The following is a 23,838-nucleotide window of genomic DNA, read 5'->3' as shown; positions in this document are numbered from 1 at the left end:
GGGTCTCACTCTGTCACCTAGGCTGAAGTGCAGTGATGTGACTATAGCTCACTGAAACCTCAACCTCCCTGGCTCAGGGAGCCTTAGGCTCCTGCCTTAGGTTCCTGAGTAGCTGGGACAACACCTGGCATGCACCACCTTGCCTGGCTAATTTTTAAATTTTTTTTGTAGAGACGGGGTCTTGCCATGTTGCATAGGCTGCACTTGAACTCTGGGGCTCAAGCAGTTTTCCCACCTTGTCCTCCCAAAGTGTTGGAATTATAAGCGTGAGCTACAGTGCCGGCATATTGTTTCAGAATTTTAATGAATGTTTTCAGATACTGCCAGTCATTTCCCTGCATAGGTAAAACCTACTAAGGCAGGCCAGAGGTGTTGGAAAAAAGTTATTGACCACAGATTCAGCAAATTTTCTTATTGTAAACTGTGCATAGTGCTGTGGCTACTACAGCAAAAAAAATTATTAGTGAGCACAAAAAACGTATTTATTATGATAAAAACTAATAAGAGCTCTATATTATGAGAGCAAAGAAAGAAGTTTCTACTTATTGTCAAGATTCTTTTAAAGAAACAATTTAGGTCTCTCTCTGATTCACAGGTCCAGGCAGGTTGGTTATCTGAGGTGGAGAAGGGACAGCCTTCACCTGAGTATGATATATCCATGGCTTAACGCCAGACAGCTTCACTAATGAGTGGGTGGTTAGCAGTTCATTGATATCCTGTCCACTTTTCAGCAGCTGTTGGTCTTGTCCTTTGTTTTCCCAAGACTTCAGCAGCACTTTATCTCCTGGGTAGAAAGGGTGAAGAGGCTTGTCTGTGGGATATGCGGACCTGGAAAGGGAAAACTGATGCATAGTTAGTAATGTCCGCCCTAATTGTTGTTTATGTTGTTTCATTCTTGGTTCACCTACTAGACTGAAGGTGGGATTCCCAGGGAGGAGTTTTGGAAGGATCACCTATAAATAATTTTTAAAGGGGTTAACCCTAGACTGCTTCAGGGCACTACTCTGATAAAGGCAATGGGTATGACCCTTTCCCAACTTAAATCCATTTCCTGATGGAGATTAGCCACTACCTTTTTCAAAGTTTGGTTTATTTTTTCTGTCGTTCCTATTGACTATGGACTCCATGATGAATGCAATTTCCATTTCATCTGTAATGCTTGACTTGTCTTCCCGGTAACCTCGGAAACAAAAGAAGAACCACTATCACTCTGTACAGAGCAAGGAAGTGCAAAACGAGGAGTTATTTCATTTAGCAAAGCTTTTGCTACTTCTGTGGCCTTTACAGACTCAGTGGGAGTATCCTTCAATCTATCCTGAGAACATGTCTACAAATACTAAGTCGAAATTTATAGTTTTCACTGGCTCTGGGCCTCTGTGTGAAGTCAACCTGCCAGTCTTTATATGGACTCAGCCTTTGGTGTTGTACTCCTTTCTTGGGTGGACTATGTTCAGTTTTGGGATTACTTTTTGCCCACAGGTGGAATCCTTGTGTGACTTTCTGGATGGTTCTCCAAATGTGTGGCCCTCTGAGGTAGGGCTGTATTAAGTCAACTAGGGTATCATAGTGGGTTCCTTCATGTAAATGTTTGAGAATTGAACAAACCAAAGTCTCTGGAGCCAAAGATCCCATGAGTGTAGTCTTCCAAGATGAACTAGGGTCTGCATTAGTTAACCCTCAATCGTGGGCACACTCTTCATCCTCCTCAGTGTAGTGAGGCTCGAGTCTGGTAAGTCCAAAGAGGTATGACAGCCCTCAAGCACCTGTGCTTCCCAGGCAGCCAAATATGTGTCTTTGTTGGCTGCTTGGTTCCCTTTTTGATGCCCTGGGCATTGCATTATGGTGACTTGAGCAGGTGGAGTGACTGCTTCCAGCAGGGCAAGGATTTCCACTAGATGCTTAATGTTCTTATTTCCTGAGGCCAAGAGGACTTGTTCTTTCCAAATAGCCCATGGGCATATACCATCATAAAGACATATTTGGAGCCAATGTAAGTGTTTACTCACTTCCCCTGGGACAATTCTAAAGCTCTGGTGAGAGCAATCAGCTCAGCTTTTTGTGCTGTAGTGCTAGCAGGAAGGGCATGAGCCTCTATTACCTTACCTGTGGTCACCATCACATACCTGGCTTGGTGTCTACCTTCTATGAAGCTGCTTCCACCAGTGTAGAGCTCCCAGCCTGGAGTGATCATCAATCGATCTGACAGGTCCACCTCTTAGAGTAAGCCACATTAAGGATTTCTAGACAATTGTGTTTCAATTCTTGATCAGGATCAGTGGCTGGAAGCAAGGTGGCTGGGTTTAAGGCTGTGGTGGTTTATAAGGTGACATTTAGGTCATCCAGAAGATGACCTAATTTATTTACCCATTTCCTCTGCAGTAAGCCAGTAGCCTCACTTCTTTTCTAGCAAAGTTAGCACCTGATGAGGCACAAATATGGTGATGGACTGTCCTAGGGTAAACTTTTCTGCTTCCTGTGGAATTTTACAGGTGGCAGCCACTGCCCAGAGATAAGGGACCCATTCTTCAGTCATTTGATCCAATTGTTTAGAAAATTGTGCTCTAGGTTGTGAGGTATCCCCCAACATTTGGAATAGCATTCCTAGCCCTATATTCTGCTTTTCATGTACATAAAGCTTGAATGGCTTCTGGGGATTTGGCAATCCCAGATCCAGGGCTGACACTAGATTTTCTTTAATATAGTGTTGAATGTCTGTTGACATTCTGCTATCCAGTGCAGGGTTTTCAAGTCTAATCTTTTCAGGGCTTCATAGAGGGGCTTAGCCACAAGTCTGAAGCTGGGGATCAAAATTTGGCAAAAGCCTGCCATACCCAAGAATCCCCACAATTGCCTCCTGTTTTCAGGGGCCTTTATGGCTGCTATTGCCTGGTTTCCTGTCTGAAATCAGGCTTCTTTTTCCCTGTTTTAATGGAAACCCTAGGTATGTCACTTTTTGTTTACAGATTTGGGCCTTCTGAGGAGACACTTTATATCTGCATTGTGCCAGGTGGTTTAAAACCAAGATGGTGTTGGCCAGGCATTTATCATAGCTTGAGCTTTAGCAGCAAGCCATCTATATACTGTAGCAGAACTTCCTCATCTAATTGCAAATTTTTTAAGTTTCTTGCCAGTATTTCACTAAAAAGGGTGGGCAGGTTTTTAGAACCTTGAAGTAACACCATCCAACAGTGCTGAAAAGTTGCTTTACTTTCTGGGTCTTGTCATTTAAATATAAATAGCTGTTGGGCCTTTTCTTCAAATGGGATGCAAAGAAGGCATCCTTTAAGTCCAATTCTGAAAACCATCCATAGTTTCTGGGAATGGCAGTGAATAGGGTGTATGTATTAGGTGCAGTCAGATGAATATACTGGACAATTTCATTAATAGCTCTTAAATTCTGTATAAAAGGGTATTCATTCAAGCGGGGATTTTTCATAGGCAGGATAGGAGTGTTATATGGAGATCTGCAGGGTTGAATCAGCCCATTTTTAAATAAATTTTTGCAATACAGGCTGAATCTCATCAAAGCCTTCTCATTTTAATGGATATTGTTTTTCCCAAGGTATTTTGACTCCTTCTTTTATTTCTATATGTACAGGCAGCACATTCTTAGCTTGGCCAAGGGTTTTGTCTGCCCATATGCAGTTACTCATTTGTTGCTTTCCAGAGGAATGGTTTCTTCTCTTTGTTGGGATTAGTGAGTAGTATCTGCAGCTGCAATGCTTGTTTTGGTGGGACCTGTAGGTGTAACTGCTGCTTTTCTGGGGAAAAAGTCACTTAAGAATTTGATTTACAAAGCAAGTTTCATTCCAGCAATGGCATAGGGGATTCTAGCATAGAAAGGAAGCTGTGCCTCAGCTGCAAATCCCCCAGTTAGCATTCTAATGGTTGTAAGAAAACCTTTTGCTGCATTCTGCTTGCAACCCCCATCACGAGTACTGTTGCTTTTGTGCTTTTTCCTTCTGGGGTGTTTAAAACTGAATAATATGTGCCCATAACAACAAGAAAATCAATCAGCTTGTGCCCCATTGTTGTTGTACCCAGGGATCCTTTGGGGAAATTTTAACTGGCTCTGAAAGATTTAGAGGCACTGTCATTAATTATTGGAAGCATAGTACTGTTCTACCATCTACTTCAAACTTCATTCTTAGCAACCCCTTCTTTTGTCTTTTCTTTAGTTTAGGGGCAGTCAGATCTCCAGTGGCCTCCTTCCTTACAATGGGCACATTGGTTGCTACCCAAGGCCATGCTCTGACCACTTCATCTCCCCTCTTTTGTCTGGCATGAGTTTTTCTCCAAAGTTTTCAAATATATTGTGGCTGGCTTTAGCCTTTTAGTTTCCTTGGTATTGTATACCCTGAAGGCAATATCAAGCAACTAGGAGAGTGATGTGGCTTGGATGTCCCCTCCAAATCTCATATAGAGATGTAATCCACAGTGTTGGAAGTGGGGCCTATTGGGAGGTGCTTGGGTCATGGGAGCGAATCCTTCATGGCTTGGTGCTGTCCTTGTGGTAGAGAATGAGCTCTCACATAATCTGGTTGTTTAAAGTGTGTGGCACTTACCACCTCTCTCTTGCTCCTGCTTTCACTGTGTTGATGTGCCTGCTGCTGCTTCACCTTGTGCCATGAGTAAAAGCTCCCTGAGGCCTCCCCAGAAGCCAAGCAGATGCCAGTGCCATGCTCGTACAGCCTACGGAAGGATGAGCCAATGAAACCTCTTTTCTTTGTAAATTACCCAGTCTCAGGTATTCCTTCATAGCAATGCAAGAGCAACCTAATGCAGAGGGTTTATTCCAAGTGCCCTGTCTTGTTTCCCTAGTTTCTTCTTTATGACAGAGGTACTCTGTTGAATGAAAGTCATGTTTATCATTCTCAAATTTTTGGGAGCCTCTTAGTTTATATCTGTATATATTATCTGTATATTTACTGTAAGCTTTGTAAATGAGCTGTAAGAAATCAGATGGGTCTTCATTTTTCTTTTGGATAGCTGCCAAAGTTTTATTCAGATTCTTGTTTTGACACCTCCTTTTTAAGTCCTTCCAGGATACATGTCTTATAATGATCCAGCTGGGCCATGTCCCCATTTTTGGGGTCCCAATTGAGATTCAAAAATGGAGTTGTCCATGTGGGGTTGGGAATTCTGTTGGAATTTTTCTGATGTAGGTGCTGAGCCTCCTCATTTACCTTATCTCTCACCAGCCTTCTCTCATCCACAGTCAAAAGCATGTTTAACAGGGCCTGTAATGGGGGCTGGTGGGTAGCAAAGACACAGGCAAAGAGATTAGTTATTTTCTCTGGGTCATCTCTAAAGGGTGGATTGGAGCTTTTCTAATTTAGCAAGTCAGAGGCAGAGAACAAGCTGTAAGTCCAATAATATCCAGCAGCCTGCCCTGTTGTTTTATTCCACCAATGAGTGGTTGGGTGGGTATTCTTTCGTTGGATATTGCCCTGCCCTAGTCACAGTAAGGCCCATTGGATGCCCTGTCAGGTCTTGGAGGGGAAGAACATTCCAATTCCTTCATTCTATTGAGGTAGGGCAGTTGCCCCTCCTTCCTAGTCCAGGGCCTCCAGTGGTGGCACCAAGGCAGCTTAGGCTGGAGTGGCTGCTTAAGTGGCTTGGGCTGGAGGAAGGGGATTGAAAGCATTTAAGAGGCCCATCTCCTCACCATCCTTTTCCTGATTTCTGTGTTTGACTTGAAAAGGGCTTTCTTCTCGTCTCTTTGGATAGCTAGCAATCTGCTCTCACCTCTCATGACATGTGTCCTGGTTATGTAATAACACGAAAGCCTGGACATAAGATATTTCTTCCCATTTCTCAAACCTCTGACAGAACAACTCCAATTGTAATAGGGTACAATATTGAAGTCTTCAGTTTAGAGGTCAATATACATCATCATCTAGCCTATACAGAGGCCAGATGGTATTATAATAAGAAATCATTCTCTTTCTAGTCATAGGCTTATTTTTACAGGCCTTCCAATTGGCCAGGATATGCCCCAGGGAGTTTTCAGTTGGAGTGGAAACGTTGCCATGAATTTTGTCTCTATATTGAGTTCCTCCTCAATCAAAGGCCCAGGGGCTGGATGAACTCCCCTAGTCTGGAACTCCTTGTGTATATAATGCCATTTGCAGTCTCAGTGGGCAATGCTTGTATAAGCTTTGCCACATGGCCTCAACAGCCAGAGACTTCAAAGACAGAGTTCCTTAAGTAGGCCAGGGGTTAGCAATGGTCTGCACAGCCCTTCCTAATAATTCAGTCTTATACCAGGTCTAAGTCCTACTGACCTGGCAATCCCAGTGAAATGAGACAGAGTGACAACAGACAAGGTGACAAATTAAGCAAACAAAAAGAAAATGGGTTAGAGTGAGGATCATGCAGGGACTGGACCCAGGTGCTATGGATCCTGTTTTCTTACCTAAAGTGACACAGAGAGCAACCAGCAGGATTCCAGGCCCATCTAGATTGCCTGCAGGAAAGCTCACACATTTCCTCTTCCTCTCCCACCAACTGTAACACAAGTGTGGGGAATACTTTGAAGTCCTAAAGAGGGTAACAAAATCAGGAGCCAGGATGGTAAGACCTGCTCTTTTCCTAACAAGGAGAGGCATGATCAACCTTGCTGCTTTCAGAAAATCAGGCTCATTTTTTTCTGATGGGACCTGAACCTGCAGATGGGATAAAGACCATGCCAATCACTTTTAGAAAGAGAAATAGAAACAGACATAAATCCAAATGCAGACACAAACACAATTAAATTCAATTAGAGTACTCCTAAACCAATTCCCACAAAGGCAAAAATTGAGAGAAGTTCTAAAATCTTGTCCCAAGCCCAAAAGGCATGACAGATGACTCATGCAAAATCCAAGTGGCATACAAGCCAAAAATGGCACTATGAATGACCCACACTAGGTCCAAACAGCAAAAAAAGTTCACATGGCAGAGATAGAGGATTCCTAGGTGCATTGGGTGACTTACCAAGCCTTGAAGCCCATCGATTTCCCAGATGTCATTTTTCCTGCACCAGTACAGCATTATATGCAGCTGATGCCACTGGGGGTAGGGTGAAGGAGGAAGATGGGAAGATCCCCAAGACAAAAGCATCTTGGTAGCTGCTGAGGAGCTCCATGGAGTTTCAGCCACGGAATCAGCTAGCCACAAGTAGCTGGAATTTATGAGCAACTGTCACTCCGCCTGGTAGCATGAGTGGGTAAGCCCTGGCACACTGTCATAGCCAGTTACTCTATTTGTTGGAAACCAGGCAGACAGTTCTTCACATGGGGAGGCTAAACCATTCTGAAAGCACAGCTCTTCACACAGGGCACCAAATTTGTAGTTGAACTCAGGTCTGGCTGCTTGCTGCTTGAAATGCAAAATACAAAAATTGAGGTGTGGTGAAAGTAATGCAACTTTATTCAAATGCTAGCAGTTGGGAAATGGCCAGGCTCATGCCATTTCCATTGTCTTTGAAATTGTCCAAAACAATTTCAAAATTGTAGGCAAGTGAGTGGGTTTAAGAAGAGAAACTTGGCATCAGAAGTATGTGGGAGTGGGGCAGGGTACAGGGTTTCTGTGTCTTGTTCCGATGGCTACCTTGAGTTATTGTCCAAATAGAGTGTGGGCTGGCACCATCTTAACAATGGCCAGGTTGTAGATTAATTGCCTTGAAGTAATCCTTAGCTGGGGAGAATTCTGCTGCTTGGTCTTCCTGCATGGTTTATTTCAAGGTTATCCCCTGAAATTTCCAAGCAAGCATATATTTAGATAAGCAAGTGCAGTGCAAAAGAGTGCCTGGTGGGAAGGGAGGGAAACAAAGTGTTGCAAAGTACATTTTAAGTCTAAGATGAGAGAGAAGGTAAAACAAATTTCAAAATAGATTTTAAAGCCAAGCTGCTTGGTTGTAGAAATCCTCGCAATAATATAAGCTGAACAAACTGAAAGTTAATAACTCTTCTAAGATTCATTAGAGAATTGATATTACAGGGAAAACCACTGCCTGCAAAACAAGAGAGGCAAGCAAACGCAGGGAATACTGTTTACAGGTTGCGGAATACACTGCCAGACCTGATAGTAATGCTTTAAGGGTAATTGACTAATGGCTACAAGACTGAGTCTAGATTAGCTTGGGAGAAGAAAATCTCCTGGAGGCCTGAGCTTTTCACTTGGGAAGGCAGAGTGCCCTTTCATAAGTTTTGACTCTAGGAACCCCATCAGGTTCTCAGAAGTGTCCTCAGAAACCCAAAGACAACAGTGGAGACCAAAACAAGGACACTAGAGGGAATGCATCCTCTAACATGACAGCTACAGAAAATAGTAAACATAGACTAACTTCTAGACAGATAAATACAACACCTCACATTAAGGCCTTATGAAGATCAGGGAAAAAATGCCTCACACTTTCTTGTAAGAGAAGAGGAATAGGAGTCATTTTAAAGTAAATCTAGAGCACTTTGCTCTCCTTAACAAAGGACTGCCCTCAAAGGACACTGTTTCACCAGAGCCTAACACATTTGGGTTATTCCAGATCCTAGGGTATAACCTAGGGGAAGGGGTATGACCCAGGGGAAGGGAAATATCAACTCCATCTCACTCCAGCCTTCTGTCTCACCTATGTGGGTAAAAATAGCTGAGAAACACTTGTGAATGTCACAGCCAGGGTCATAGGCTGTGTAAAGACTGAGACCAAACATAGGATTTTAGACTGCATCTTTCCACTTCCCTGCACACCTTACTGCCACACCAATATGGTTCTTATATTATAACAAGAGATTACAATTTGCAGAAAGATCTGAAAGTCTCAGACCCTATTTAGGAAGAAGCCTTTGCAGAAACCCAAAGACAACAGTGGAGACAAAAACAAGAACACTGGATGAAATTTAGCTTCTAGTAGCATAGCTACAGCAAATGGTAAACATAGCCTAACTCCTAGCCAGATAAACGTAACCCCTTACATTAAGGACTTGTTTATATCAGTTATTTTTACCTGATATATTGTGTCTAGCTTTCCACAAAAAATGACAAGAGATACCAAAACAGCAAAAATAAAACAAAACAAAACAAACAAAAAACACAAGGCAAAGAGATAAGCATCAAGAGAAGACTCAGATGTGGTAGAGATTTTAGAAGGGTTAGACTGGGAATTAAAAATGTCTGATTAATATGCTGTGGACATTAATGAGAAATGTGGACAATATGCAAGAATGGTTGGATGATATAAGGAGAATATATTAGTCCATTCTAACACTGGTATAAACATAGTACCTGAGACTGGGTAATTTATAAACAAAGGAGGTTTAATTGACTCAAGTTTTGCATGTCTGGGGAGGCCTCAGGAAACTTATGATCATGACAGAAAGGGAAGCAGGCATCTTTCACAAGGTGGCAGGACAGAGTTTAAGTGTGTGAGGGAGGAACTATCAAACACTTATAAAACCATCAGATCTCATGAGAACTCACTCACTATCATGAGAACAGTAAGGGAGGAACTTCCCCCATGGTCTAATCACCTCTCTCCCTCAATATGTGGGTATTACAGGTCCCTCTCTTGACATATGTGTATTACAATTCTAGATAAGATTTGGGTGGGGACACAGAACTGAACCCATATAATTCCACTCCTACCTCTTGCAAATCTCATGTTTTTCACATTTCAAAACCAATGATGCCTTCCCAACAGTCCCCCAAAGTCTTAACTCATCCCTGCATTAACCCAAAAGTCCAAGTCCAAAGTCTCATCTGAGACAAGGCAAGTCCTTTCCACCTATAAACCTGTAAAATCAGCAGTAACTTAGTTACTTCCTAGATACAATGGGGGTATAGGCACTGGGTAAATGCTCCCATTCTAAATGGGAGAAATTGGCCAAAACAAAGGGGCTACAGGCCCCATGGAAGTTCAAAATCCAGTAGTGAAGTCATCAAATCTTAAAGCTCCAAAATTATCTCCTTTGACTCCATGTCTCATATCCAGGGGACACTGATGCAAGGTGTGGGTGGGCTCCTACAGTTTGGGCAGCACCTTCACAGGCAGACATTGAGTCCCTGTGGCTTTTCCAGGCACACAGTGCAAGCTGTTGTTGGATCTACCATTCTGGGGTCTGGAGAACAGTGGCCCACTTCTCACAGCTCCACTAGGCAGTGCCCTAGTCGAGACTCTGTGTGGTAGCTCAAATCCCTAGTTTCTCTTCTGCACTGCCCTAGCAGAGGTTCTCCATGAGGGCTCCATGAGGTTCTCCAGAGGCTCTCCATGAGGGCTCCACCTCTGCATAAGACTTCTGTCCATATATTCTCTGAAATCTAGGTGGAGGTTCTCAAACCTCAATTCTTGACTTCTGTTCACTTGCAGGCCCAACATCACATATACGCTGCCTAGGTTTGGGGCTTGCACCCTCTGAAGCAATTCAGGAGTTGTGCCTTGGCCCCTTTTAGCCATAGCCAGAGCCAAAGTGGCTAGGATGCAGGGTACCATGTCCCAAGGCTGGGTGGAGCAGTGAGGGCCCTGGGCCTGGCCCACGAAACCATTTATTGTCCTAGGCTTCCAGACCTGTGGTAGGAGAGGCTACCACCAAGATCTCTAACCTGCCCTGGAGACATTTTCCCCATTATTTTGGAGATTAACATTCAGCTCCTTGTTAGTTATGCAAATTTCTGCAGCCTGCTTCAATTCTCCCCAGAAAATGGGTTTTTCTTTTCTATCACATTGTCAGGCTGCAAATTTTTCAAACCTTTATGCTCTGCTTCCCTTTTACACATAAGATTCAATTTCAGACCATCTCTTTGTGAATGCATAAAACTGAATGCTTTCAGAAAAATCCAGGTCATGTCTTGAATGCCCTGATGCTTAGAAATTTCTTCCATAAGATACCCTAAATCATCTCTCTCAAGTTCAAAGTTCCACAGATCTCTAGGGCAGGGGCAAAATACCACCAGTCTCTTTGCTAAAGCATAGTGTTAGTGGCATTTACTCTAGTTCCCAATAAGTTCCTTATCTCCATCTAAGACCACCTCAGCCTGGACTTCATTGTTCACCTCACAATCAGCATTTTGGTCAGAACCATTCAACAAGTCTCTAGGAAGCTCCAAATTTTCCCACGTTATCCTGTCTTCTTCCGAGACCTCCAAACTGTTCCAGTCTCTGCCCATTACCCACTTCCAAAGTTGCTTCCACCTTTTCAAGTATCTTTGTAGGGTACCCAATTCTCTGCAGTACCAGTTTACTGTATTAGTCCATTCTCACACTGCTATAAATATACTACCTGAGAGTGGTTTATTCTTCCACGGAGTTAAGGGCTCCTTGGACATCTCAAGTCTTCAGGGTCTTCCATCTGGAACTATATAAAGTTCAGAAAACATGTCTCGAAGATATGACTCCAGGACCACTATATTTTCTCCAGAAGGTCGCTTATACCAAGTTGAATATGCCATGGAAGCTATTGGACATGCAGGCACCTGTTTGGGAATTTTAGCAAATGATGGTGTTTTGCTTGCAGCAGAGAGACGCAACATCCACAAGCTTCTTGATGAAGTCTTTTTTTCTGAAAAAATTTATAAACTCAATGAGGACATGGCTTGCAGTGTGGCAGGCATAACTTCTGATGCTAATGTTCTGACTAATGAACTAAGGCTCATTGCTCAAAGGTATTTATTACAGTATCAGGAGCCAATACCTTGTGAGCAGCTGGTTACAGCACTGTGTGATATCAAACAAGCTTATACACAATTTGGAGGAAAACGTCCCTTTGGTGTTTCATTGCTGTACATTGGCTGGGATAAGCACTATGGCTTTCAGCTCTATCAGAGTGACCCTAGTGGAAATTACGGGGGATGGAAGGCCACATGCATTGGAAATAATAGCGCTGCAGCTGTGTCAATGTTGAAACAAGACTACAAAGAAGGAGAAATGACCTTGAAGTCAGCACTTGCTTTAGCTATCAAAGTACTAAATAAGACCATGGATGTTAGTAAACTCTCTGCTGAAAAAGTGGAAATTGCAACACTAACAAGAAAGAATGGAAAGATGGTAATCAGAGTTCTCAAACAAAAAGAAGTGGAGCAGTTGATCAAAAAACACGAGGAAGAAGAAGCCAAAGCTGAGCGTGAGAAGAAGGAAAAAGAACAGAAAGAAAAGGATAAATAGACAGAATCAGAGACTTTATTACTTATTTGGGGCACCATTTCAGTGTAAAAGCTGTCCTACTCTTCCACACTAGGAAGGCTTTGACTTTTTTTAACTGGTGCAGTGGGAAAATAGGACATTACATACTGAATTGGGTCCTTGTCATTTCTGTCCAGTTGAATACTTTATTGTAATGATAATGGTTACTCTTCATGGACATCTTAATCTTCCACACACATCCCCTTTTTTTGGAATAAAATTTGGAAAATGGAAAAAAAAAAAAAAGATACTACCTGAGCCTTGGTAATTTATAAGCAAAGGAGGCTTAATTGGCTCACAGTTCTACATGGCTGGGAGGCCTTAGGAAACTTACAATCATGGCAGAAGGTGAAGCAGTCACCTTCTTCACAAGGTGGCAGGAGAGAGTGTGAGCATGTGAAGCAGGAAAGGTCAAACACTTATAAAACCATCAAATCTCATGAGAACTCACTCAATATCACAAGAACAGCATGGGGAAATCTGCCCCCATGATCCAGTCAGCTGCCTCCCTTAACATGTAGGAATTACAGGTCCCTCCCTTGACACATGGGGATTATAGTTGGAGATGAGGTTTGAGTGGTGACACAGAGCCAAACCATATCAGAGAGGGATGTAACTCTAAAAAATATCAATAGAAAATGCCAGAACCTAGGCTGGGTGCGGTGGCTCACGCTTGTAATCCCAGCACTTTGGGAGGCTGAGGCGGGCAGATCACGAGGTCAGGAGATCGAGACCACGGTGAAACCTCGTCTCTACTAAAAATACAAAAAATTAGCTGGGCGTGGTGGCGGGCGCCTGTGGTCCCAGCTACTCGGAGAGGCTGAGGCAGGAGAATGGCGTGAACCCGGGAGGTGGAGCTTGCAGTGAGCCGAGATTGCGCCACTACACTCCAGCCTGGGTGACAGAGCAAGACTCCGTCTCAAAAAAAAAAAAAAAAGAAAATGCCAGAAATAAAATAAAAAACAGCCTTTATTGAAGATGAAGAATGTCTTCAATGCACTCATCACTAGATGGGGCCTAGAGTTTGCATCATGAATGGGTGTGCTATTAAAAAGCTAGGGGTTCAGTCTAGATCCTGCTGGTCGCCACACAGAAAGCCAATCACTGAGACAAGTATTGGCTTTAATCGGGTACTGCAGCTGAGGGAATGGGAGATCAGTCTCAAACCCATCTCCTTGACCAACTAAAATCAGGGGTTTATACAGCAGGGAAGAAATGTAACTATATGCAGGAAAACAGGAATTAGGGAGGAGTAAAGAAGAGTTGTCAACAGGAAGCAGGTAATCACTTAGGCAATCATGATGGGTGAGGGGTGTGGAGTCTTATTGTCCAGATACAAAGATTTGGTAAATTTCAGTTACTTGATATTATTTAGGAGTTCTGATAGCTGGTTTCCTGAGAAAGGAGTTCAAATAAGATAAATGTAACTTTCTCAAGTTTTAAGACTGGAAGAGTCAATTTCTATGTTTATTCAAAATAAACCATAAATGTCAGTTCTATGAGACAATTGGGGTGGTTTCAGGTGTGGAGCATTTTTGAATGCTTTTTCTGCATCTATTTATGTGAGAATATAATTTTTCTTCTTTAGCGTGTTAATATGATGGATTTCATTAGTTGATCTTCAAACACTGAACCAGCCTTGCATAACTGGAATAAATCCTATTTGGTCAGGGTACATATTTTTTTTATGCATAGTTGGATTGACTTTACTAATACTTTCTTGAAGATTTTTGCATTTATGTTCAATCAGAAATATTGGTCTGCATTTTTCCTTTCTTGTGATTTATTTCTTTGATTTTTGTATGAAATAATGCTAGCATCATAGAAAACAAGAGCAGTCTCTGATTCTATTTTCTGAAACAGATAGTAGAGAATTGGTATCATTTCTTCCTTCAATGTTTGGTAGAATTGACCAACAAACTCATCTGATCTTGTGCAAATAAATATACAAAGAGATGTTTAACATTGTATGTCATTAGACAATTGAAATAAAAACAACAACGACACAGTGTTACTACTATTACAATGGCAAAAATAAAAAACACTTATGACACTAAATGCTGATGAGGATGTGGAGCACAACACTGTCATTCACTTTTCGTTGAAAACCCAATGGTATACTCACTTTGGAAGACAGTTTGAAAGTTTCTTACAAATCTAAACTCTATGATCCAGCAGTAATGTTCTTTGGTATTTACTTAAATGAGTTGAAGACTTCTATCTATAGAAAAAAACTTTGACATAAATGTTGATAGTGGCTTTTTCATCATTCCCAGAATTTAGAAGAAACAACGATGTCCTTCAATAGGTGAACAGATAAATGATTATGGTATAATGATATAATGGAAGACTTGTCAGTTATGAACAAAAAGCTGTCAAGCCATGAAAAGATATAGAAGAACTTTAAATGTGTACTATTAAGTGAATGCAGCCAATCGGAAAAGGCTACATATTACACGATTCCAACTGTATGACATTCTTGAAAAGGCAAGACTATAGTGACAGTAAAAGGATGAGTGGTTGCAAAAGATTTGCAGGGAGGATGAATAGGTGGAGTACAGGAGATTTTTAGGGCCCTGAAACTATTCTTTATGATATTATATTGATGAATACACGACTTTATGCATTTGTTAAAACCTGTAGAGCTGTACAATACAAAGAGTGACATCTAATGTAAACTATAGACTGTAGTTAATAACAATTTATCAGTATTGGCTCATCAATGGTAACAAATGTGCCACATTAATGAAAGCTGTTAATAACAGGAGAATCTGTGGGGGACACAGAGAACAGGAAGTGTATAGGAATTCTGTACTTTCTGTTCAGTGTTTCTGTAAAGTTAAATTGCTCTAAAAATGGTCTATTAATTTAAAAAAGCTCATCTTTATTTTCTTAGTGTTGTATCAAATAAGGTCCAGTTTCATAAAAGATGTAATTGTAGAAATAGCGTTATTTGGTTGCTTAAACATGTCAGGCAGTGTGTGGTAAGGGATAGAAAAGCTATAGACATGTACTTAAAAAATAATTGCTTCACTAACTTATCACATGTGACAAAAAAAACTGCTGATGTGGAAGAGAAGGAATTATTTTGTTGGTTGGTAGCCTACCTGGAGGTCTGACTTTATAGTTTGTTGCAGTTTATTTGAATATTTTATAGTTGATATCAGTCACATAAGCAATGGAAGCTTCATTTGGTATCTGCTTCCATTTTACAGAACTGAAGTGATTACAAAAGAGATGTAAAGACAGAATGGCTCTGATGATTAGCATCATAGATAAAAACGATTGCTTTCTGTTCATTTAGTAACTCGATAAAAAATGATTAAGGGGCACATAAATTAGTCAAATTAACCAGAATAACTATATTATATAACCAGAGTTTGATTTATTTTAGGTTACCAGACACTTGATAAATGACATGAATTTTAAGTATACTTGACTAAGCTCTGTCTTCTACTTGGGAAAATAGAAAAATGAAATCTCATATTAAATGATGTTAGATTTTATGGTAATCATTTGAATTGTAATGTAATTCTAATTGGTTTACCAGTGAATTTTCTAGAGTTCTTATACCTAGCATTTTTGATGATCAATTTCAATTTTCTTTCATGTATTTCATTTCTCCTTTTATCATCTGTCTTTTAATATTGTGAAACTTGGTAATAATATATTCATTTGAATTTTATGAACCCAGTAAGTGTCTTTTTATGATGCCTTTTTCATTTCTAGAGAAAAAGGCATTCCTGACCTTAGGAGGTTATTCCTTTAAGCTTTTTATAAAAGCCAGTAAAATTGGTTTAACTGTCCTGACCCCTTCAATTTTAGTCAGTTTTTCATTTTACTGTTACAAATAAAGGCACATATCAAGTTTTTAGTGGCTATCACAAGTTGAAGTACCAAAAATAAAAACTGAAAAAAAATCCTATGATGTAAAAACAGATCCTATAAATGACAATATAGTATCATTGCAATGATATTATCCTCATTTGGATATAAAAGAGTGAAAAAAGTGTGTAATTTTGTGACTGTCCAGGGGTTTATATTATGACCCTCTTATCCTGTAAGTATTTTGATGTATTTTATGTATTTATGATAATAGCCACCATCACTGAAGCACTTATTTGAGATACCACCAATCTAAATGCAAGCGCTGGAAGATTCTGCACAGAGGATAGTAATAATTTTAGTACAGAACAAGTGCTCAATAAATGTCAGCTATTCTTATTACTCTTCTTATTTCATTTTTATAACTTTCTTTCTAAACTGAAATTAAATTTATATATGGTGACATGCACAAGTGTGCATTCTAAATGTACAGTTCAATGAGTCTTGATAAATGTGTATGTCCATGTAACCCATACCAAATCAAGACATAGAGTATTTTCATCCTTCTAGAAAAGTTTTTCTTGCCTCTTTCCAGTGACTTTCTCCCACTGAGTAGAGGCAACTTCTATTCTGACTTTTATTAGATTAGATAAATTGTGTTTATTCTCAATAGAAGTGGAATTATATAATTTGTATTAATCTATTTCTGGCTTCTTTCACTTACACTGTTTTTGAGATCATCCATATTATTATACATATTGATAGTTTGTTTCTGATTTTAAGTAATATCTCATTGTATGACTATGACATGTTTTGTTTATTCATATACCTGTTGATGAATATTAGTTGTTTTCATCTTTTGGGCATTATGAATAAAATCAATCAAGTAACATTCAATGAAATGTAGGGAAGTCCATATAGCTGGGTTTTTTAGAACAAGGGAGGAAGTAGCAAGAGTGAAAGACTTTGAATATTTTGCTAATGGAGTTTGGTTTTAATCACTGGAAGGATGTGGGACCATTGAGATAATAGTGTTTCAGATTATTTCAGAAATAGTACTCTGGTGACAAAAAGTTGAAAAACAAGACTTTCTATAAACTCTACCTCTGGGGAGGAAAAAGATGCTGCTCAGACTTAAAACATGGGTTAAGTATTTCAAGTGAGAGAAAGCATAAGCTTTATGGTGTGTATTCGGGGACGGAGTTTTATTTGGCCACTGTGGTACATGAAATAAGCAACGCCCAAGGTACCCAGACTAAGACATTTGGAAATCTCTTTACTGAAGTGGAGACCACTGAAAAATTTTAACCAGGAGAATCATATGATCTTCTCTGAGATCTAGAAAGATTATTATTGTGTTACTGCTTGATGTATAGCAATTGTTCATTCACAGTAATGATGGTAAAGTTTCTAAATTAGGACAGTCACAGTGAGTTATAAATGAGAGTATAGATAAAAGATAACTAAGGAGTTAAAAGCAACAGAATTTAGTGTCATATTAGATGCAGTCAGTGAGGAAGAGAAAAGAACATTGAATGACTTTTGCTTGTGTTTTTTGATGAACTATGGATACCATTAAAAATAATACATATATAGGAGGAAGAAAGGAAAATAATTTCTAAATTTGTAAATATTGAATTTAAGGTACTGTGGTGTTTCTAGATGGACATGCCAGTAGTTATTAGAATATTTGTGCCTGGAGGGCAGGAGACAAGCATTGGTCTTGAGAGTCATGGGCTTTTAGATGGTAATTGAGATCACGGGTAGAGCATGTCAACTGAAGAATGGTGGAGGCCAAAGAGGGAATCCTTTCAAATAACAACATTTTGGAGTTAAGGAGTTGAAGAGTGTCAAGTAAGGCGACAGAGAAGGACTAATCTGTGAAATATTTCACTGAAGGCAGAGGAAGAAAATGTGATTTTACATGTATCTCCTCTAGGCCGTCTGATCCTTATTCCAAATGTTACTCCCTTCTGAATCTGTTAAAATCCTCCAGTTTCTTGATCTTTTATGAGGTAGGATTTTTTATAACTTACAGAGTTCTTCCTAACCTCTTAAAACTTAGAAACAAGATTCTATTTCATTCTCTATAGTCACAATTCCTCTTGTTAAGAACACAAACACACGTAGATGTATGTATATATATGTAGACACACCACTCTCTCTCACTCTCTCATCCCCCAGGCCCCATATGTTTCCTATGTCTCTAGCACTTTCTCCACCCTTATCTGTTCATCTGATCTATTTACCAGGTCAAAAGCACTTCTGCAGTTTCGTAACCTTTCTGACAAAGTCAAATTCCTCATTATAAGTTCTTCTTAAGAGTATTTATCATAAGTACAACTTTATTCCTTTTCCCATGTTAAGACTGTACCTTTAAAGCTCTTTTTAGGCAATTTGATTATAATAAATGTTGATGTGGTCTTCTTTACATGTCAGGTTTCTTGAGCCTTTTGGATCTGTGGTTTGTAGTGTTCATATTCAAAAATTTCAGTTATTATTTCTTCAAAATTTTGTGCCCCCATTTCTCCCATCTTTATTTACAACAAAGATTACAACACCTAATATTGTCCAAGGCTTTTTTCTCTCTGTGCTTCATTTGGCTATTGCTGTGCCTTCAAGCTTACTGATCTTTTGTTTTACACTGTTTACTTTGTTCTTTTTATTATTATTATACTTTAAGTTCTGGGATACATGTGCAGAATGTGCAGGTTTGTTACACAGGTATACATGTGCCATGGTGGTTTGCTGCACCCATCAACCAGTCATCTACATTAGGTATTTCTCCTAATGCTATCCCTCCCCTTGCCTCCCAGGCCCCCAACAGGCCCTGGTGTGTGATGTTACCCTCCCTGTGTTCATGTGTTTTCATTGTTCAACTCCCACTTATGAGTGAGAACATGCAGTGTTTGTTTTCCTGTTCTTGTGTTAGTTTGCTGAGAATTATGGTTTCCAGCTTCATCAATGTCACTGCAAAGGACATGAACTCATCATTTTTTATGGCTGCATAGCATTCCATGGTGTATATGTGCCACATTGTCTTTATCCAGTCTATCATTGATGGACATTTGAGTTGGTTCTAAGTTTTTGCTATTGTGAACAGCGCTACAATAAACATAGACATGCACGTGTCTTTATAGTAGAATGCTTTATAATCCTTTGGTTATTTATCCAGTAATGGGATTGCTGGGTCAAATGGTATTTCTGGTTCTAGATCCTTGAGGAATTTCCACACTGTCTTCCACAATGGTCGAATTAATTTACACTTCCACCAACAGTGTAAAAGCTTTCCTATTTTTCCACATCCTCTCCAGGATCTGTTGTTTCCTGACTTTTTAATGATCGCCATTCTAACTGGTATAAGATGATATCTCATTGTGGTTTTGATTTGCATTTCTCTAATGACCAGTGATGATAAGCTTTTTTTCATTTATTTGTTGGCCAAATAAATGTCTTCTTTTGAGAAGTATCTGTTCATATCCTTTGCCCACTTTTTGATGGTTTTTTTTTTTCTTGTAAATTTGTTTATGTTCTTTGTAGATTCTGGATATTAGCCCTTTGTCAGATGGATAGATTGCAAAATTTTTCTCCCATTCTGTAGGTTGCCTGTTCACTCTGATGATAGTTTCTTTTGCTATGCAGGAGCTCTTTAGTTTAATTAGATCCCATTTGTCAATTTTGGATTTTGTTGCCATTGCTGTTGGCGTTTTAGTCATGAATTATTTGCCCGTGCCTATGTCCTGAATGGTATTGCCTAGGTTTTCTTCTAGGGTTTTTATGGTCTTACGTTTAAGTCTTTAATCCATCTTGAGTTAATTTTGGTATAAGGTGTAAGGAAGGGGTCCAGTTTCTGTTTTCTGCATATGGCTAGCCAGTTTTCCCAACACCATTTATCAAATAGGGAATCCTTTCCCCATTGCTTGTTTTTGTCAGGTTTGTCAAAGGTCAGATCATTGTAGATGTGTGACATTATTTCTGAGGCCTCTGTTCTGTTCCATTGGTCTATATATCTGTTTTGGTACCAGTACCATGCTGTTTTGGTTACTGTAGCCTTGTAGTACAGTTTGAAGTCAAGTAGTGGATACCTCCAGCTTTCTTCTTTTTGCTTAGGATTGTTTTGACTATACAGGCTCTTTTTTGGTTCCTTAAGAAATTTAAAGTGGTTTTTTCTAATTCTGTGAAGAAAGTCAATGGTAGCTTGATGAGGATAGCATTTAATCCATAAATTATTTTGGGCTGTATGGCCATTTCCATGATATTGATTCTTCCTATCCATGAGCATGGAATGTTTTAACATTTGTTTGTTTCCTCTCTTATTTCTTTTTTTTTTTTTTTTTTTTTTTTGAGACGTGGGGTGTCGCTTTGTCACCCAGGCTGGGGGGCCGTGGGGGCATCTTGGCTCACTGCAAGCTCCACCTCCCGGGTTCACACCATTCTCCTGCCTCAGCCTCTTCGAGTAGCTGAGACTACAGGTGCCCGCCACCACGCCCAGCTAATTTTTTGTATTTTTAGTAGAGATGGGGTTTCACCGTGGTCTCGATCTCCTGACGTCATGATCCACCCGCCTCGGCCTCCCAAAGTGCTGGGATTACAAGCGTGAGCCACCGCTCCCAGCCCTCTCTTATTTCTTTGAAGAGTGGTTTGTAGTTCTCCTTGAAGAGGTCCTTCACATCCCTTGTAAGTTGTATTCCTAGGTATTTTATTTTCTTTTTAGCAATTGTGAATGGGAGGTCCCTCCTGATTTGGCTCCCTGTCTTTTATTGGTATATGGGAATGCTTGTGATTTTTGGACATTGATTTTGTATCCTGAGACTTTGCTTAAGTTGCTTATCAGCTTAAGGAGATTTGGGGCTGAGATGATGGGGTTTTCTAAATATATGATCATGTAATCTGCAAACAGAGACAATTTGACTTTCTCTTTTCCTATTTGAATACCCTTTATTTCTTTCTCTTGCCTGATTGCCCTGGCCAGAACTTCCAATACTATGTTGGAGTGGTGAGAGAGGGCATCCTTGTCTTGTGCCGGTTTTCAAAGGGAATGCTTCCAGCTTCTGCCCCTTCAGTATGATATTGGTGTGAGTTGGTCATAAATAGCTCATATTATTTTGAGATACGTTCCATCAATACCTAGTTTATTGGGAGTTTTTAGTATGAAGGGGTGTTGAATTTTGTCAAAGGCCTTTTCTGAATCTATTGAGATAATCATGTGGTTTTTGTCATTGTTTTTATGTGATGGATTACGTTTATTGATTTGCATATATTGAACCAGCCTTGCATTCCAGGGATTAAGCCGACTTGATTGTGGCAGATAAGCTTTTTGATGTGCTGCTGGATTCAGTTTGCCAGTATTTTATTGAGGATTTGTGCACTGATGTTCATCAGGGATATTGGCCTGAAATTTTCTTTTTTTGTTTTGTCTCTTCCAGGTTTTGGTATCAGGATGATGCTGGCCTCATAAAGTGAGTTAGGGAGGAGTCCCTCTTTTTCTGTTGGTTAGAATAGTTTCAGAAGGAATGGTACCAGCTCTTCTTTGTACCTGTGGTAGAATTCGGCTGTGAATCAGTCTGGTCCTGGGTTTTTTTTTTGGTTGGTAGGCTATTAATTACTGCCTCAATTTCAGAACTTCAGAATTCCAGAATTCTGAAGAATTACTGTCTCAATTTCAGAATTTCAGCTGATTTAGGGATTTGACTTCTTCCTGGTTTAGTCTTGGGAGGGTGTATATGTCCAGGAATTTATATGTTTCTTCTAGATTTTCTAGTTTATTTGCATAGCGAGCAGTGTTTATAGTATTCTCTGATGGGTAGTACTTCTATGGGATCTGTGGTGATATCCCCTTCATCGTTTTTTATTGTGTCCATTTGACTCTTCTCTCTTTTCTTCTTTATTAATCTGGCTAGCTGTCTATTCATTTTGTTAATCTTTTCAAAAAGCCAGCTCCTTGATTTATTGATTTGATTTTTTGAAGGGTTTTTTGTGTCTCTATCTCCTTCAGTTCGGCTCTGATCTTACTTATTTCTTGTCTTCTGCTAGCTTTTGAATTTGTTTGCGCTTGCTTCTCAAATTCTTTTAATTGTGATGTTAGGGTGTCAATTTTAGATCTTTTCTGCTTTCTCCTGTGAGCATTTAGTGCTATAAATTTCCCTCTAAGCACTGCTTCAGCTGTGTCCCAGAGATTCTGGTACATTGTGTCTTTGTTCTCATTGGTTTCAAATAACTTATTTATTTCTGGCTTAATTTTGTTATTTACCCAGTAGTCATTCAGAAGAAGGTTGTTCAGTTTCCATGTAGTTGTGTGGTTTTGAGGGAGTTTCTTAATCCTGAGTTCTAATTTGATTGCACTGTGGTCTGAGAGACAGTTTGTTATGATTTCTGTTCTTTTGCATTTGTGGAGGAGCATTTTACTTCCAATTATGTGGTCAATTTTAGAATAAGTGTGATGTGGTGCTGAGAAAATGTATATTCTGTTGATTTGGGGTGGAGAGTTCTGTAGATGTCTATTAGGTTTGCTTGATCCAGAGCTGAGTTCAAGTCCTGAATATCCTTGTTAATTTTCTGTCTTGTTGATCTGTCTAATATTGACCTTGGGGTGTTGAAGTCATCCATTATTATTGTGTGGGTGTCTAACTCTCTCTGTATCTCTAAGAACTTTCTTTATGAATCTGGGTGCTCCTGTATTGGTTGCATATATATTTAGGATAATTAGCTCTTCTTGTTGCATTGGTCCATTTACCATTATGTAATGCCTTTCTTTGTCTTTTTTAAACTTTGTCGGTTTAAAGTCTGTTTTACCAGAGACTAGAAATCCAACGTCTGATTTATTTTGCTTTCCATTTGCTTGGTACATATTCCTCCATCCCTTTATTTTGAGCTTATATGTGTCTTTGCATGTGAGATGGGTCTCCTGAATACAGCACACCGATGGGTCTTGACTCTTTATCCAATTTGCCAGTCTATGTCTTTTAATTGGGGCATTTAGCCCATTTACATTTAAGGTTAATATTGTGATGTGTGAATTTGATCCTGTCTTTATGACGCTAGCTGGTTATTTTGCCTGTTAGTTGCTGCAGTTTCTTCATAGTGTCAATGGTCTTTACAATTTGGTATGTTTTTGCAGTGGCTGGTACTGGTTTTTCCTTTACATATTTAGTGCTTCCTTCAGGACCTATGTTATAAGGCAGTCCTGTGTGGTAACAAAATCTCTCAGCATTTGCTTGTCTGTAAAGGATTTTAATTCTCCTTCGCTTGTGAAGCTTAGTTTGACTGGATATGAAATCTTGAGTTGAAAATTCTTTTCCTTAAGAATGTTGAATGTTGGCCCCCACTCTGTTATGGCTAGCTGGGTTTCTGCAGGGAGATCTGCTGTTAGTCTGAAGGGCTTCCCTTTGTAGGTAACCCGATCTTTCTCCCTTGCTGCCCTTAACATTTTTTCCCTCCTTTCAACCTTGGTGAATCTGACGATTATGTGTCTTGAGGTTGCACTTCTTGAGGAGTATCTTGGTGGTGTTCTGTATATTTCCTGAATTTGAAAGCTGGCCTGTCTTGCTAGGTTGGGGAAGTTCTCCTGGACAATATACTGAAGTGTGTTTTCCATCTTGTTTCCATTCTCCCCATCACTTCCAGGTACACCAATCAAATGTAGGTTTGGTCTTTTCACATAGTCCCATATTTCTTGGAGGCTTTGTTCATTCCTTTTCATTCTTTTTTCTCTAATCTTGTGTTCACACTTTATTTCATTAAGTTGATCTTCAGTCTCTGATATTCTTTCTTCCGCTTGATCAGTTTGGCTATTGATACTTGTGTATGCTTCATGAAGTTCTCGTGCTGTGTTTTTCAGCTCCATCAGGTCATTTATGTTCTTA

The 23,838-nt window shown here is 39.8% G+C and overlaps 1 protein-coding gene across 1 annotated transcript; it reads left to right on the top strand.

Moving 5' to 3' along the window:
* The first annotated feature begins 11,264 nt into the window (after positions 1 to 11,264).
* On the top strand, positions 11,265 to 12,390 carry LOC116473013 (proteasome subunit alpha type-4-like). The gene has a single exon (XM_032754299.2). The coding sequence runs from the start codon at positions 11,348 to 11,350 to the stop codon at positions 12,131 to 12,133; it is 786 nt and encodes a 261-aa protein (XP_032610190.1). The 5' UTR covers positions 11,265 to 11,347; the 3' UTR covers positions 12,134 to 12,390.
* The last annotated feature ends 11,448 nt before the right edge of the window (positions 12,391 to 23,838 follow it).

The sequence above is a fragment of the Hylobates moloch genome, unplaced genomic scaffold, assembly GCF_009828535.3.
Source record: "Hylobates moloch isolate HMO894 unplaced genomic scaffold, HMol_V3 SCAFFOLD_2, whole genome shotgun sequence".
In the NCBI taxonomy this organism is placed as follows: domain Eukaryota; kingdom Metazoa; phylum Chordata; class Mammalia; order Primates; family Hylobatidae; genus Hylobates; species Hylobates moloch.
The sequence above is the reverse complement of the archived record's forward strand: the minus strand, read 5'-3'. Positions and strand labels throughout refer to the sequence as shown.

Bases quoted from the DNA above. Each gene is read 5' to 3' on its own strand.
- LOC116473013 (XM_032754299.2), top strand. From the start codon at position 11,348: ATGTCTCGAAGATATGACTCCAGGACCACTATATTTTCTCCAGAAGGT.